At 41.6% G+C, this 15,003-nt stretch overlaps 1 protein-coding gene across 5 annotated transcripts in view; it reads left to right on the top strand.

The window, feature by feature from the left end:
- HEPH (hephaestin) overlaps positions 1–15,003 on the top strand; it is a 107,409-nt gene that overhangs the window by 84,585 nt on the left and 7,821 nt on the right. For all 5 annotated transcript variants that reach the window (XR_013374369.1, XM_077887370.1, XM_077887369.1 and 2 more), the window contains exons 16-17: positions 12,142–12,248; positions 13,029–13,254. Coding sequence is in view for 4 of the 5 variants with exons in the window: in XM_077887370.1 (XP_077743496.1) it covers positions 12,142–12,248; positions 13,029–13,254 (333 nt within the window). In the remaining variant the exon portion in view is untranslated. The remainder of the gene's footprint in view (positions 1–12,141; positions 12,249–13,028; positions 13,255–15,003) is intronic.

Below are 15,003 nucleotides of genomic sequence, written 5' to 3'. Positions count from 1 at the left end.
GAGGCTTTGGGTTTTCTATGTACAGAATCACGTCATCTGCAAAGAGGAAGAGTTTGATTTCTTCTTTGCCAATTTGAATGCTTTTTATTTCTTTTAGTTCCTTACTGCTGAGGCTAGGACTTCTAGTAGTATGTTGAATAGCAGTGGTGAGAGTGGACATCCCTGTTGTGTTCCTGAACTTAGGGGAAAGGCTCCCACTGTTTCCCCATGGAGAATGATATTTGCTGTGGGCTTTTCGTAGATGGCTTTTAAGATGCTGAGGAATGTTCCCTCTATCCCTACACTCTGAAGAGTTTTGATCAGGAATGAATGCTGTGTTTTGTCAAATGCTTTCTCTGCATCTATTGAGAGGATCATATGGTTCTTGTTTTTTCTCTGGTGATAAGATCAATCACATTGATTGCTTTAGAAGTGTTGAACCAGCCTTGCATCCTGGGGATAAATCCAACTGGGTCATTGAGAATAATGTTCTTAATGTATTGTAGGATCCTATTGGCTAGTATCTTGTTGAGAATTTTTGCATCTGTGCTCATCATGGGTTTTGGTCTATAATTCTCCTTTTTGGTGGGGTCTTTGTCTGGTTTTGGAATTAAGGTGATGCTGGCCTCATATAACGAGTTTGAAGTACTCCATCTCTTCCTATCTTTCCGAACAGCTTTACTAGAATAGGTATGGTTTCTTCCTTTAACGTTTGAATTCCCCTGGGAAGCCATCTGGCCCTGGACTTTTGTGTCTTTAGAGGCTTATGATGAATGCTTCAATTTCCTCCCTGGTAGTCAGCTTGTTCAGATTTTCTATTTCTTCCTGTTCCGTGTTGGTAGTTTGTGATTTTCCAGAAATGCGTCCATTTCTTCTAGATTGCCTAATTTATTGGCGTATAGCTGCTCATAATAAATTTTTAAAATAGTTTGTATTTCCTTGGTGTTGGTGGTGATCTCTCCTTTCTAATCCATGATTTTATTAATTTGAGTCTTTTTTTCTTCTTTTTAATATGGCTGGCTAATGGTTTATCTCTTGTTACTTCTTTCAAAGAACCAACTCTTGGTTTTGTTGATCTGTTCCACGGTTCTTCTGGCCTCTGTTTCATTGAGTTCTGCTCGAATCTTTATTAATTCTCTTCTTCTGTTGGGTGTAGGATCTATTTGCTGTTTTTTCTCTAGCTCCTTTAGGTTCAAGGTTAGCTTTTGTATTTGAGTTCTTTCTAGTTTTTCGTTGGATGCTTGTATTGCGATGTATTTCCCCCTCAGGACTGCTTTTGCTGGTTCCCAAGATTTTGAACGGTTGTATCTTCATTCTCATTATTTTCCAGGAATCTTTTTAATTCATGGATCTTTTTAATTCTTCTTTAATTTCCTGGTTGACCCTTTCATCTTTTAGCAGGATGGTCCTTAACCTTCATGTTTTTGAAATCCTTCCAAACTTCTTCTTGTGATTTAGTTCTCGTTTTCAAAGCATTAAGGTCTGAAAATTTGCAGGGGACAATCCCATTCTTTTGGTATCAGTTAAGACCTGATTTGTGACCCAATATGTGGTCTATTCTGGAGAACATTCCATGTACGCTTGAGAAGAATGTGTATTCATTTGCGTTTGGATATAAAGTTCTGTAAATATCTGTGAAATCCATCTGGTCCAGTGTATCGTTTAAAGCTCTTGTGTCTTGTCTACGGCCATACCACCCTGAACGCGCCCGATCTCGTCTGATCTCGAAAGCTCTTGTGTCTTTGGAGATGTTGTGCTTAGAAGAACTGTCGATTGTAAAAAGCTCTGTTCAAGTCACCAAGTATAAGTGCATTATTATCTAAGTATCTCTTAACTTTGGTTTGATTTCCTTCTGGGAAGATTCGTAAAGTCCCTGCATCTCTGGGACTGGGCTTTCCTGTCCTGGGGGCTCTCACCGCCCCGTCTTAGCCTGTTTCCTTGTGGAGGCCCCTCCCTTTTGGATGCTTCTTTATTTCTTTATTTTTTTCTGTCTTCCTACCTTGATAGAAGTGTGGACTCTTCTCCCTGTAGCATTCCAGCTGTTCTCTCTTTAAATCTCAGGACAAATTCGTAGGTTTTCAGGATGATTTGAAAGTTATCTAGATAAGTTGGTGGGGACAGGTGACTTGGGGACCCTACTCTTCCGCCATCTTGCCCCGCCTCCGCTATTTTCCTTTCTTTACAGGATCAGTGCAGTGCCCTCCAGGCTCTACCCCCACCAAGCCCACTGACCTTTGAAGCACAAGGCTGTATGCCTGGGTGATTGCTGAAACTTACAAAATTCAACCCTTCTTGGGGCACCTGGGTGGCTCAGTGGTTGAACGTCTGCCTTTGGCTCTGGTCGTGATCGTGGGGTCCTGGGATCGGTTCCCGCCTCAGGCTCTGTTGTGCCCAAGATTGCAAATCTGAGAAACCACCAAGGAGCTGACACTGATGCAAGAACACAAGGGTTTATTAACAAGCTCAAGCTTGGGTCCAAGTATACCCATCACAGCAGAGCAGGGACTTGGACCCTGAGGTGGGTTACAACTGGGTTTTTATGGGCTGGTCTAGGGGTAAGGTGGGATTTTTAAGTAAGGGAGGGGGTGTGAGAATTTCCAGTAAAGAGGTTTCACAAGCTCTTGCTTCCTTATTCTGATAAGGGCATGCTTTGTGATTTTGCCTGTAACTGGAGTAGCTTGGAGTTGAGTTCCTGGTCACAGTGACCTGAGATAGCTGCCGAAACTAAAATGGCTATACTCGTGACAATGTTAAACTCCTAGTGGAGTTGCTCCAATTTTTTTAGCCTCCATATTTCCCCCTCTCAGAGGAACCTAAGGAAGGACCCAATCATGGGTCCAGGTTGGTTTCAGTATCAAGGTCCAGTGGTAAGTATTCCTAAGTATCATTAGCTGATCTGTACTGATTCTGTCTTTGACCAATGTTATTAACTTGTTGATAATGCAGATCCTGAAAGTGAGGAGAAGGAGGAGGACTATGAGGGGCCTGGCTAGGGTGGACAACAAGGTAGTGAGCCAGGGGGAATGATTGAACCAGGATTCGAACCAACCTTGTTGTTGTTGTTGTTCTCGTTTTTGCTTAGCCAAACCTTCCCTGACCTTTGCCATAGATTCTCGGACTATCCCTGAGTGATCAGTGTAGAAACAGCGTTCTTCATTTAAAGCAGCATATAACCCTCCCTGTTTTGGAAAACTAAGTCTAATCCCTTCTGTTTTGTTTTTAATAGTCTTTTCTTCTCCTGTCAGAAGCCCTTTCTCTCTGTAAAGGGCTCTGTGGTTATGAGCAGTGGTGAAAGCGTACCTGCCGTCTTTGTTTACCTTCTCCCATGGTTAGCACTTTGGCCAGTGTGATCATTTCTGCCTGTTGGGCTAATGTTCTGGCTGCCAATGGCTCTGCCCAGATGGTCTCCGTTTCCATGGTTATGGCTGCCCCCGCCTATCTGATTCCTTCTCAGACAAAACTCCTGCCATCTGTATACCACGTGGCATCTGCATTCGGCAGTGGCCGGTCCTGGAGATCAGCTCTGATTCCGTGTACCTGTGTCAAAATTTCTTGACAGTCATGCAGAGGGGTATCCCATTCTGGGTTAGGGAGTAGCGTTGCCAGATTTAGGGTTGTCAGCGGTTTGAATAAAATTCTGGTGGGGTTTAACAGTAGGTTCTGATAATGGGTCAGACAGGCATTGCTGATCCAGCAGTCTAGGCGCTGTTTGAGTACCCCTTCAATAGCATGTGGGGTGGTAACATGCCCCATGGCCAGCTTGTCTGCATCCTTGAATGTAGTGGCCACCGCAGCAATAATTTTTAAGCATGGGGGCCATCCAACAGCCACTGTGACCACCTTTTTGGAGAGATAGGCTATGGGTCTCTTCCAAGGACCTATGTACTGACAAGGACCCTTTTTTCCACCCCATCTTTCCTGCCCACATACAGGTAGAAGGGCTTGGTTAGGTTGGGCAACCCGAGAGCCAGGGCAGACAGCAATGCCTGTTTAAGGTCATTAAAGGCTTTGTTCATGGCCTCTGTCTATTCAAAATTTTGCTGATGCCTGGTGGCCTCATAGAGGGGTCTGGCCATCTTGGAAAAACCCAGAATCCATAATTGACAGAACCCTGCTGACCCCAGGAATTCACATACCTGGTGAACAGTTTGCAGCTCTGGGATCCTCAGGACAGTTTCCTTCCGTGCATCCATCAACCATCTTTGTCCATCCTTTAATTTGTATCCTAGGTAGCTCACCTCTGTTCTGCAGATCTGGGCTTTTTTAGCTAAGGCCTGGTATCCTAGAGCTGCTATGTTCTGGAGCAAGTCCTTGGTGCCTCATAGGCATGTGTCCTGGTCCTCCACCACCAACAGGATATCATCTACATATTGCAATAAGGTCAAATGAGGGTGCTCAGAACGGAACTCACCCAAGTCTTCATGTAAGGCCTCATCGAAGATGGTTGTTGAATTTTTGAATCCTTGTGGCAGTCGAGTCCAGGTGAGCTGTCCAGGTGATTGTCCGTCCATTCAAAGGTGAAAAGGTCTTGGCTCTTGGGTGCTAAAGGCAAGCTGTCCCTGAAGCTAGCTTCTTGAGGTGCCTTTGTTTTTCCTGTGGGTCATCCATGATTGTGGCCAGCAGGATCTTGGCCAGGTTTCAGGTCTGCTAGTTGCTTAGTTTAGTTTGTTGCTCCTCAGGACTTTCTCTATTATTAGAAACTTTTTCTGCTACTATTATTAAGTCCTGCAAGTTCTTTTCTCCTAGTCTCTCTACTCTTTGCAATTTTCTTTTGATGTCTGGTGTGGCCTGGATAACAAAAGCCATGATAATTGTGGCCTTTGTTTCTGGGGCTTCTGGGTTCATAGGGATGTACTGCCTAAAAGCCTCTATGATTCTCTCTTAGAAATCTGCTGAACTCTCATTCTTACCTTGTCTTACATCATATACCTTGGCCAGATTTGTAGGCTTGCATGTGGCAGCCTTGAGACCTGCCATTAGAGTCTGGTGGTAGACCCGGAGTCTCTCCTTACCTTCAGTCAAGTTGTAGTCCCAGGTAGGGCGGAATAAGGGGAAGGCAGCATTTATGAGGTCCGGGTTTTGAGTTGGCTCTCTGTCCTCTCCCAGGACAGACTTCGAGCTTCCAACTGAATTTGTTCTCTCTCTTCGGTGGTGAAGAGAATCTGCAAGAGCTGTTGGCAGTCATCCCAAGTAGGCTGGTGGGTAAAGAGAACAGGATCTAAAAGCCCGATTAGATCTTTTGAATTATCAGAGAACTTTGCATTCTGGGTTTTCCAATTATATAAATCACTGGTGGAGAATGGCCAATATAACAACGGCTGTCTTCCAGTCTCACTGGGGGGGGTCCCATGGCACAGAGGGGAAGGGCGGTGGAGTCCACCACCCCGCATTAGGGGGTGGGGCTTCCCAGTGGGTCCGTCTGCGAGTCCCTGCTGCTGGCTGTACACAGGAACTCCCTCGTCAGGGAGGGGTGGCGCCCCTTCTGCAGCCCCCAGTGCCTCTGATGGGAGGGCGGTGGAAGGGCGAGAGGGCATTGGGTAGGGTGGTGGGAGAATCAGGTCCTTCAGGGAGGAATCTTGCAAGACCGGATAAAGGGGCTTTTTGGTCTTAGAGTCAGTCTCCTTCTCGGCCTTTCACAGGGCTAGAATCTTGGTAGGTCCTGATTTAGGGGGTAAAAATAGTTTTAGCCAAGAAGGGGGATTCTCCATCATGTCCTGCCAAGCCAGGATGTAGGGCACCTGGTCAGGGTGGCCCTCCGGTTTATCCCTGAAGATCACGGCCTTAACCTGTAAGATAATAGGTAGGTAGAAATTTCCTTCTTGGGGCCATCCTGCGTCAAAGGTTGGCCATTCTGATATGCAGTAAGTCTGAAATTTCCCTCTCCTTATGTCTATGCTCAGATTATGAGCTCTTTCCCTAACGTCCGAGGAGTGGAAGAGCATAAGAGACGGGGGTGGTTTGTGTCTGCCCCATTATGTCCCCAGTCCACACCAAGGCACAGACAGTTATGACAGTTAACAAAGACACAGTAACACAAACATTCCAGTTGGCCGCAGAGACAAAATAGAATATAAACCAGAGGGCTGGCAGTCAGCCCTCCTTACAGATGAGGTCTTCAGTCCTCCTTACAGATGAGGACTCTGTCCTCCTGGCGGGGGCAAGGGACGTTTCCTCAAGACCCCCGGTCGATGGCCTGCCAGCACATCTGCCTAAGCCAATGTTGACCTAATACAGATTGGAATCCCTACAGGTGAAAATACAATATAGAGCTCTCAGAAAATATGTGCACAAAAGGTGGAAAAAGTTGAGTGCACTCACCATGTGTGGGACCCTCCGGATGGGGCCCTGGGGGTCTCTTGGATCCCAGACAAGCCCCCAAATGTTGTGTCCAAGATTGCAAACCTGAGAAATCACCAAGGAGCTGACACTGATGCAAGCACACAAGGGCTTATTAACAAGCTCAAGCTTGGGTCCAAGTATACCCATCACAGCAGAGCAGGGACTTGGACCCTGAGGTGGGTTACAACTGGGTTTTTTATGGGCTGGTCTAGGGGTAAGGTGGGGTTTTTAAGTAAGGGAGGGGGTGTGAGAATTTCCAGTAAAGAGGTTTCACAAGCTCTTGCTCCCTTTGTGATTTTGCCTGTAACTGGAGTAGCTTGGAGTTCAGAACCTGGCCACAGTGACTTGAGATGGCTGCTGAAATTAAAATGGCTGTGCTCATGCCAATGTTAAACTCATAATGGAGTGGCTCCAATTTGTTTTCGGCCTCCACAGCTCCCCACAGGGAGCCTGCTTCTCCTTCTGCCTGTGTCTCTGCCTCTCTCTATGTCTCTCATGAATGAATGAATGAATGAATGAATGAATAAATAAATTCAACCCTTTTAATTTTCCAAGTCAATGGCTTTGGGGAAATACTCTCCTTTTATTTTTTTTATTTTTTAAATATCATTTTTTTAAATTTTTATTTATTTATGATAGTCACAGAGAGAGAGAGAGAGAGGTAGAGACATAGGCAGAGGGAGAAGCAGACTCCATGCACTGGGAGCCCGATGTGGGATTCAATCCCGGGTCTCCAGGATCGTGCCCTGGGCCAAAGGCAGGCGCCAAACTGCTGCGCCACCCAGGGATCCCAATATTCTTTTAATTCCCTATGTGCTCCTCTCTGTCTTATCCTTCTCCCACCTCCACAGCAGTGGTGATCCAGTTTTCATCTTAACCACGTTTCCACACTTCCTACCTTCTTTGATGTGGCCTCTTCTCTCCTTTTAGTTGTGGATTCTATTCTGTCAGACTTCAGGTCATTGTCTGGGCTATTTATGTTGATTTGATAGTTATTGTGTTCATAGGCTGATTCTCCTACTCCACCACCACCTTCCTGCTCCTTAGAGTTCAAAGGAGTCAAGTTTCTTTTCAAAAACGTTCCCATTTTTTAATTAGGTTGTTTGTTCTCTTCTTTTTCTGTTTAAAGATTTTTTTACTTATTTATTCATAGAGACACAGAGAGAGAAAGAAGAGGCAGAGATGAAGGCAGAGGCAGAAGCAGGCTCCATGCAGGGAGCCCGATATGGGACTCGATCCCGGGTCTCCAGGATCATACCCCAGGCTGCCCAGGTTCTTTGTTTTCATATTGTTGACTTGAGTGTTCTTTATGTATTCTGGTTACAAAGGTGAAAGCTTGGCTACTATGGTCAGAAAAGGCCCTTCTGAAGAAGTGATGTTTGGACTAATACTTGAATGATACATGGAAATGAGACATATTAAGAAAAGTTCAGAACGGCTTCAACCACTTGTAAAAATAGCTTGATATAGGAATAATTTCAGTATGTTTGAGGAGTAAGAAGGAGGAAGTATAGTTGTAGAATACTGAGTAATATGGATAAAAGTAGGAGATGAGTTTGGAGAGATCAACGAAAATATTAAATAAAGCATTACAATCCATAGTAATCAAGAGATTTTATTTCATTGTTGATTATAATGGAAAGCTTTTACAGGGTGTGTCATTGTCCACTTTATATTTTAAAAGATTACATTTGTTTTTATGTGGAGCATCTGTTATGAGAGGAACCATTTAGATATCTACTATGATTATTTAGGTGATTGAAGATATTGGTCTAGATTAGGATAGTAGCAATGGAGACAAATAGAAATGGATGGATAAGGGATATATTTCTTAGGTAGATCTTTCAGAACTTGATGATGGATATGGAAGAAAATAATAAAAGATAGATCCTGACTTCTGGCTTCAACAACTGGTTTCATTATTCACTGAGATAAGAGGAGGACATTTGAGAGACAAGTCAAAGATATACTTTTTTATGAGTTTGAGATGAAAATTAGACAAATTTAAGTGTCAGGTAGACAGTTGAATGAAGTAGTCTAAAACCCAATGGAGAGATTGGAGGATGATTTAGGTAAAGAGAATAACACGATCAAAGTACAGAGCTGTGAAAGTATGGGATATGCTCAAAGGTAAATAATTAGTAAAGTTTGGCCAGTGTCTGTTTTGTAGAAGTAGGAAAGGTAAGAAATAAGGCTAAAAGATAAGCCAGGGCTGAGTTAGAAAGGGCCTGGCTGCTTGGATAAAGTGTTTGTACTTCATTCTTTAGGTTTAAGGGACCCATTAAAATTTTGAACAGAATAATTACATGAACAAAGAGAGGTTTGGGAAAGATTGATATCATACAGCAAAACAACCTTCGAAAACAGTAACAAGGTTGGAGAACTTACAAGTACCAATTTCAAAACTTAATTTTAAGCTACAATAATCAAGACTGTGTGGTAATGGCACAAAGATACATAAATTAATGAAATAAAATTGAGAGTACAGAAATAGACCCTTGTATTTATGGTCAATTTTTTTTCACTTTTTATTTATATTTTTTTGTAATAAATTTATTTTTTATTGATGTTCAATTTGCCAACATACAGAATAACACCCAGTGCTCATCCCATCAAGTGCCCCCCTCAGTGCCTGTCACCCATTCACCCCCACCCCCTGCCTCCTCCCTTTCCACCACCCCTAGTTTGTTTCCCAGAGTTAGGAGTCTTTATGTTCTGTATCCCTTTCTGATATTTCCCACACACTTCTTCTCCCTTCCCTTATATTCCCTTTCACGATTATTTATATTCCCCAAATGAATGAGAACATATAATGTTTGTCCTTCTCTGATTGACTTATTTCACTCAGCATAATACCCTCCAGTTCCATCCATGTTGAAGCAAATGGTGGGTATTTGTCATTTCTAATGGCTGAGTAATATTCCATTGTATACATAAACCACATCTTCTTTATCCATTCATCTTTCGTTGGACACCGAGGCTCCTTCCACAGTTTGGCTATTTTTTTAAATAATAAATTTATTTTTATTGGTGTTAAATTTGCCAACATACAGAATAACACCCAGTGCTCATCCCATCAAGTGCCCACCTCAGTGCTCGCTACCCAGTCACCCCCACCACCCGCCCACCTCCCCTCCACCACCCCTAGTTCATTTCCCAGAGTTAGGAGTCTTCCATGTTCTGTCTCCCTTTCTGATATTTCCCACTTATTTTTCCTCCTTTCCCCTGTATTCCCTTTCACTATTATTTATGGTCAATTTTTAACAAGGGTTCCAAGACTTTTTAATGGAGAAATAATAGTCTTTTCAAAAAATGGTGCTGAGACATAGATATCTACATGGTAAACAATGGAGTTGGACCCCCAACCTCTCACCATATAAAAACACTAACTCAAAATGGATCAAACATCTAAATGTAAGAGCCAAAGCTACAAAAATTTTAAAAGAAAACGTGAAAATTTGTGACCTTGAATTAGAAAATGGTTTCTTAGATACAACACTAAAAGCACAAGCGACTAAATAATAAATAAATTGGACTTCCTCAAAATTGAAAAAAAAATTGTGCTTCACAGTACACCATTAAGAAAGTGAAAAGTGGCAACTACTTCTAGATGGAGTGAAGCAGCAATGGTTCTTTCTGAGTAAGGTAGCCGTAGCAGAGCTGGCTACTTTGGGGGGCTCAGAAATAGCAGCTCCTTTTGTAGAGGATCAGTGCAGTAGTGGCTCCTACTTTGGGAGAACACAGAGATAGTATCTCATTGTGGGGAGACAGGTCATAAGTGGATCCTTCTTAGGTGTTTTGAGGATTTTAGTAGCTCCTTCTGGGAGAACAGTGCCTATGGCTCTTAAGGTGGGGAGTTAAAGCAGTTTCTTCTTGGTGGGGTTTGTGGAGCACTAGAAGCTCCTTCTAGGGTAAGACAGAAACAACAGCTCCATCTCCCGGAAAATGTAAAACTGATGGTTCTTCCTCCGATGGGTAAACCAGAAGAGCAGCATTTTTTTTTCTGGGTGTGAGTCCTAGAGTGGTAGCAGCTTCTTCTTGGAGGTATGCAATGCTGGTGTCTCCTAGGGGAGTATAGCAGTAGCAGCTCCTTCTCTGAGGAAACACAGCAACAATTACTCCTTGTGGAATTGGAAGCAAATAGCCTGTGACTCCTTGTGAGTAAGGAAGATTGGCAGTGGCTCCTTAAGGGTAGGGCAATGGAGGCTCCTTCTTGGGAGACAAGATGATTGCAGCTCCTCTGGTGGGACAGATAAGCTACAACCTCTTGGGTTGGGGTAGAGTGGTAATGATTCTTTCTTGTAGAAATGGCAGAATGGCATGGACTCCAGGTAACTCAGTTGGCTGGGGTCAGTGCCAAGAAAGACTCCCTGGTGGTGAGGGCTGTTGGGGTCCACCTTTTCTTTTCCACCATGGGTGTTCCCCCTTGGTGCCATCTGTGCCAGACTGGGATGATATAGGTAAGATACTTCCTACACTTTTTAAATACGGCCATGTTCAGGTTTTTGCCCTGTTGGATTGCTAAAATTTCTTCATTATATTCTGAAGCTCTCTTAGAGCTATTTTGTGGGCATATAGTTGTTTATTCCTTATTTTTGTTGTTATTGTGGGAGCAAATGAGCATTGAGACCTCCTTAGTCTACCAACTTGCTGACATCCTATAATTGAATTTGTATAAAATACTAAAAATGGGTGAATCTATAGAGACATAAAGTAGATTAGGGTTGTCCAAAGATTGGGTGAGTGGGTGATTAGAGAATGATGGCTAAAGAGTGAAGAGATTTTATTTTTTAGTGGCAATGATCTTTCAAAAATTGATTGTGGTGATTTAAAAAATCCTGTGAATATACTAAAACTCATTGAATTATACACTTTTAATGTGTAAGCTGCGTGGTATGAAAAGTATATCTTAAAACTGTTATAAAAATTAATATGGCATCAGTTAGAAGACAATTAGGAAAGGACAAAATTTGGAGGCAGAGAAACATGTTAGGAGGTTTTGTAATAGTCCCTTTGAGAAAATAAGGGTATATACTAGAGTAGTATTATTGGGAATTGGAAAGAGGAGAGCATGGCAATACAATATATTGTAGAGATATAATCAGTGGAATTTATTATTTAGTTGCATTTGGAGTGTGTAAACCTGGGAAGACAAAGAAGACTAAAGTTTTGAGTCTGGATAAGTAGGAAGGTATTGATGTCATTACTAGATACTGGGAGCACAGATTAAGTAAACAGGTTCTTTTTTCAAAGGAGGGGGGTGAATTCAGAAAAAATTCAGTTTTTGATATGTTGTCAGAACAATCTTCAAAAGATGCCCAGTATCTAATTAAAAATTTCAGATTGGAGCTTAATGGCAAGGGAGGTCTGCTTAAGTATTTAAGAGTCATCAATGTATAAATCGTAACACCAGAAGGTAATTAAAAATTTCCATGGGGAGAGTATGAAAAGATAAGTAGGGGACTAAATACAGAGCCTTGGGGAAACAGCTGAATGTAGGAGGCAGCAAGAGGAAAAAGATAATGAAACAGAGCCAAAAAAAAGAAAGGAGGCAGGACATTATAAGCAGAGAGAAGAGGTTTAGAACCGCTTTACCAAAGGATTGGATCTGGGCTTTTACAGATATGGATGGTAGAAGAGAGGCTGAGAGTGTCTCAGGAGGAAGAAAAGCAAAGTCACAAAATAAAATGGAGACTTGGCATGAAAATAATGGAAAAAGATCTTTAAGATCCTGAGGCTTACCCACCATAGGCCCTTGGGGGGCCTGAAAGTTGGGAAAAAATTTGATGTGGCCCAACTGGAGATCCCTATTACCCTTCCTAGGTGAGGTTCTCACATACCAATGGAACATCCCAGAAAGATCTGGCCCAGGGCCCAATGATTCTGCTTGTGTTTCCTGGATCTATTATTCTGCAGTGGATCCCATCAAGGTAAAGACAATATTGGTTTCCTGGAGGTGAGTCTCATAAATGGCAGAGCCCAGTCCTGAAATACTGGATCCCAGAGTTTGGGGAAAATTTCTCAAATATGGGGCTTATTTTAATAGAGGGAGGGATGAAGGGAATAGGTAACACCACATATTTGTCTTAAAGGTTTCCTCTTAGTTTCTTTTTCTTGGATCTTGTAAGTCAGTACACTCTCATTTAAAAAGTCTAAGATTGGTTGTCAAGAGATTGAAGTTTTAGCCCCAAATTTGGTTCACTTTTGCCTTTGTAGTGACTTTAGATGAGTCATTATCTCCCTGTTTACTCATCTGAAAAATGAATTTATTTACCTAGCCAACTCTTCACAGCCAGTTGTCAGCAATCATTTATTGAAAGACTACTATATTTTAGACATTTTACCTGGTGTTTTAGATGATAAAGATAATATATATTCAAAGAGTATGTATATATATATATATATATATATATATATATATATATAGAGAGAGAGAGAGAGAGAGAGAGAGCTATATAATAGAAAGTGCTATGGGAGATCTATGAGAGAGTGATTACTTCTCCTTGGAGGAGATGATAAAAGGGTACCTGGGGAAGGCACCACAATGGAATTGCATGTACTTTATATAGTGGAGATCCTTAAAAATGTAAGACATTATGAAAAATTACTGAGCACAGTAGACTTGGATGCCAGCCTGGCACCCTATAAAGCACTGCTACTCAGGAGTAACTCCATGTTGTTTACTATATCCTCCTTTCTCCCATTTTCAGGACATGTATAGTGGCTTGGTTGGACCCTTGACCATCTGCCGAAAGGGCACCCTGGAGCCCTATGGAGGACGGAATGACATGGACCGAGAATTTGCTTTGTTATTCTTAATCTTTGATGAGAACCAGTCTTGGTATCTGGAAGAGAATGTAGCAACCCATGGGCCCCAGGAGCCAGACCATGTTAACCTACAGGATGATACTTTTCTGGAGAGCAATAAAATGCATGGTCTGTAGAAAAGAACCTATCCCTCTTCCAAAGAACTCCCCATAGGTTGCATGGGGGTATATGATAGGCCTATCACTACCTAAGGCAGCATAATTCTTGAAAGGATGGAAGGAAGGTAGTAAGGTGATAAGTGACAAATTAAAAGAAGTGTCTCCTATTATTGTGCGTTTATATACAAAAATCAGATAAGTAGTCCACATTGGATCAGATTGCCCATAAAGTAAGAGGCTAACTCTGTAAAGTTATTGTGGTGATACCAGCATATCTTAACACACTAGAAAAGGAAGATGGACATTTATGACCTTCAATGTACCTTGTGAGTTGGCTGCTAATGACTCCTTTGCTTTAAAATCCTGAGTTTAATCTCTCAATATCATGGTATTTCTTTACTACTCTGGATCTGGGATCTACTTTCTCAATAGATTGCAATATAGATAGATGAAGGACAACTTGTCTTTTAGTTGATATTAAAAACAAAGTTTCAATTTACAAATGGAAGCATTGGAGGAGACAGCCTCATAGAATAGAATGCGGGATTTATACGACATACAATGAAGAGCTTTTTGATGCATGGATGGGTTTGGGAAGGAAATTTTACATCCATGCCTTCCTTTGTTTCAGAAATCTGTGTATCATTTCACAAACAAGAGAAAATCTCAAATAAGAGTGAGAACTTAAATATATTGAAATGTATAAAGTGATTTCTCACCATCCTTTCTAGTGCAATATTTCTTTGACCTCAACTGAGAATAAGGTGCAGCTTTGATAGTGACTCCAAAGGAACTCAAAATTAGTATCTCATTGTCACATAGATTTTAGCTATTTCCCCTTGACGGAGTTGTAAGTGATTCACATCGGAATAGAAGATTCACAAACGACAATGTGAACTTTTTAGCTCCTGTCAATTCAGAGAAATAAGTTTCTCAGGAGTAAAAGGGAATTAGAGCACAATTAGACCTTACACATAACCATTTATTTGGCTAATGCCAATTTTTATCTGTTTATGTGTTCATTCATCCAAACTCTTCAGGTATCAGTCCATCTACTTACTTATCAGGTATTTGTTTAACACTTTCTGAATGCTGGTACTGGAGACAGAAAGACAATATTGGGGTCTGAGGGAAAATAAATAATATATCCTTCCCTTCTCTTCCAGATTCCTAGAGCAATTAATTTTTTTAAAAGATAGATATTCTGAAATCAAATATGAGGTTACTAAGAAGGTTAATTAGAAAACTGAATTATTTCTGAAACTAAATGGACTTGCTAATACTGCCCCTGCAGTGGATAGATTTTCTATCCTGACATTGACATAAATAACACCTGCCCTCCCCTTTGCAGGGGTAGAATCTTCTCTATAATGGAGTAGTAAATTCATTTGTATTCTTTTATGTGGTCAGACTGATTTAAGAGACAAAATATTTGGAGGGGGTGGAGTTGAACAATTTTAGTTCCTTTTTATCAAATTCACAATTTGGTTGGGGTAAACACAGAGACAGGCTACAAATGTTCCTTTAACTATTTCCCCTCTTGGAGTGTAGAATAAAAATTACTTTCCCTCCATGAAAACATGAGGGGAATAAGAATGTGTCCTGGACATAGTCCTGATAATGTGAATTAACATGTCTATGGGTAATTCATTGTCTTTAGAGCATCGGATGTGGCCTAGGAAGAAACAGATAATGCATTAATATCATTAATTCCAAGAACATGACAAATCCTTTTTTAGTTAGGATGTATTATAGGCTA

This window comes from Canis aureus, chromosome X (assembly GCF_053574225.1).
Source record: "Canis aureus isolate CA01 chromosome X, VMU_Caureus_v.1.0, whole genome shotgun sequence".
In the NCBI taxonomy this organism is placed as follows: domain Eukaryota; kingdom Metazoa; phylum Chordata; class Mammalia; order Carnivora; family Canidae; genus Canis; species Canis aureus.
This window is presented reverse-complemented; position numbering and strand designations above follow the sequence as displayed.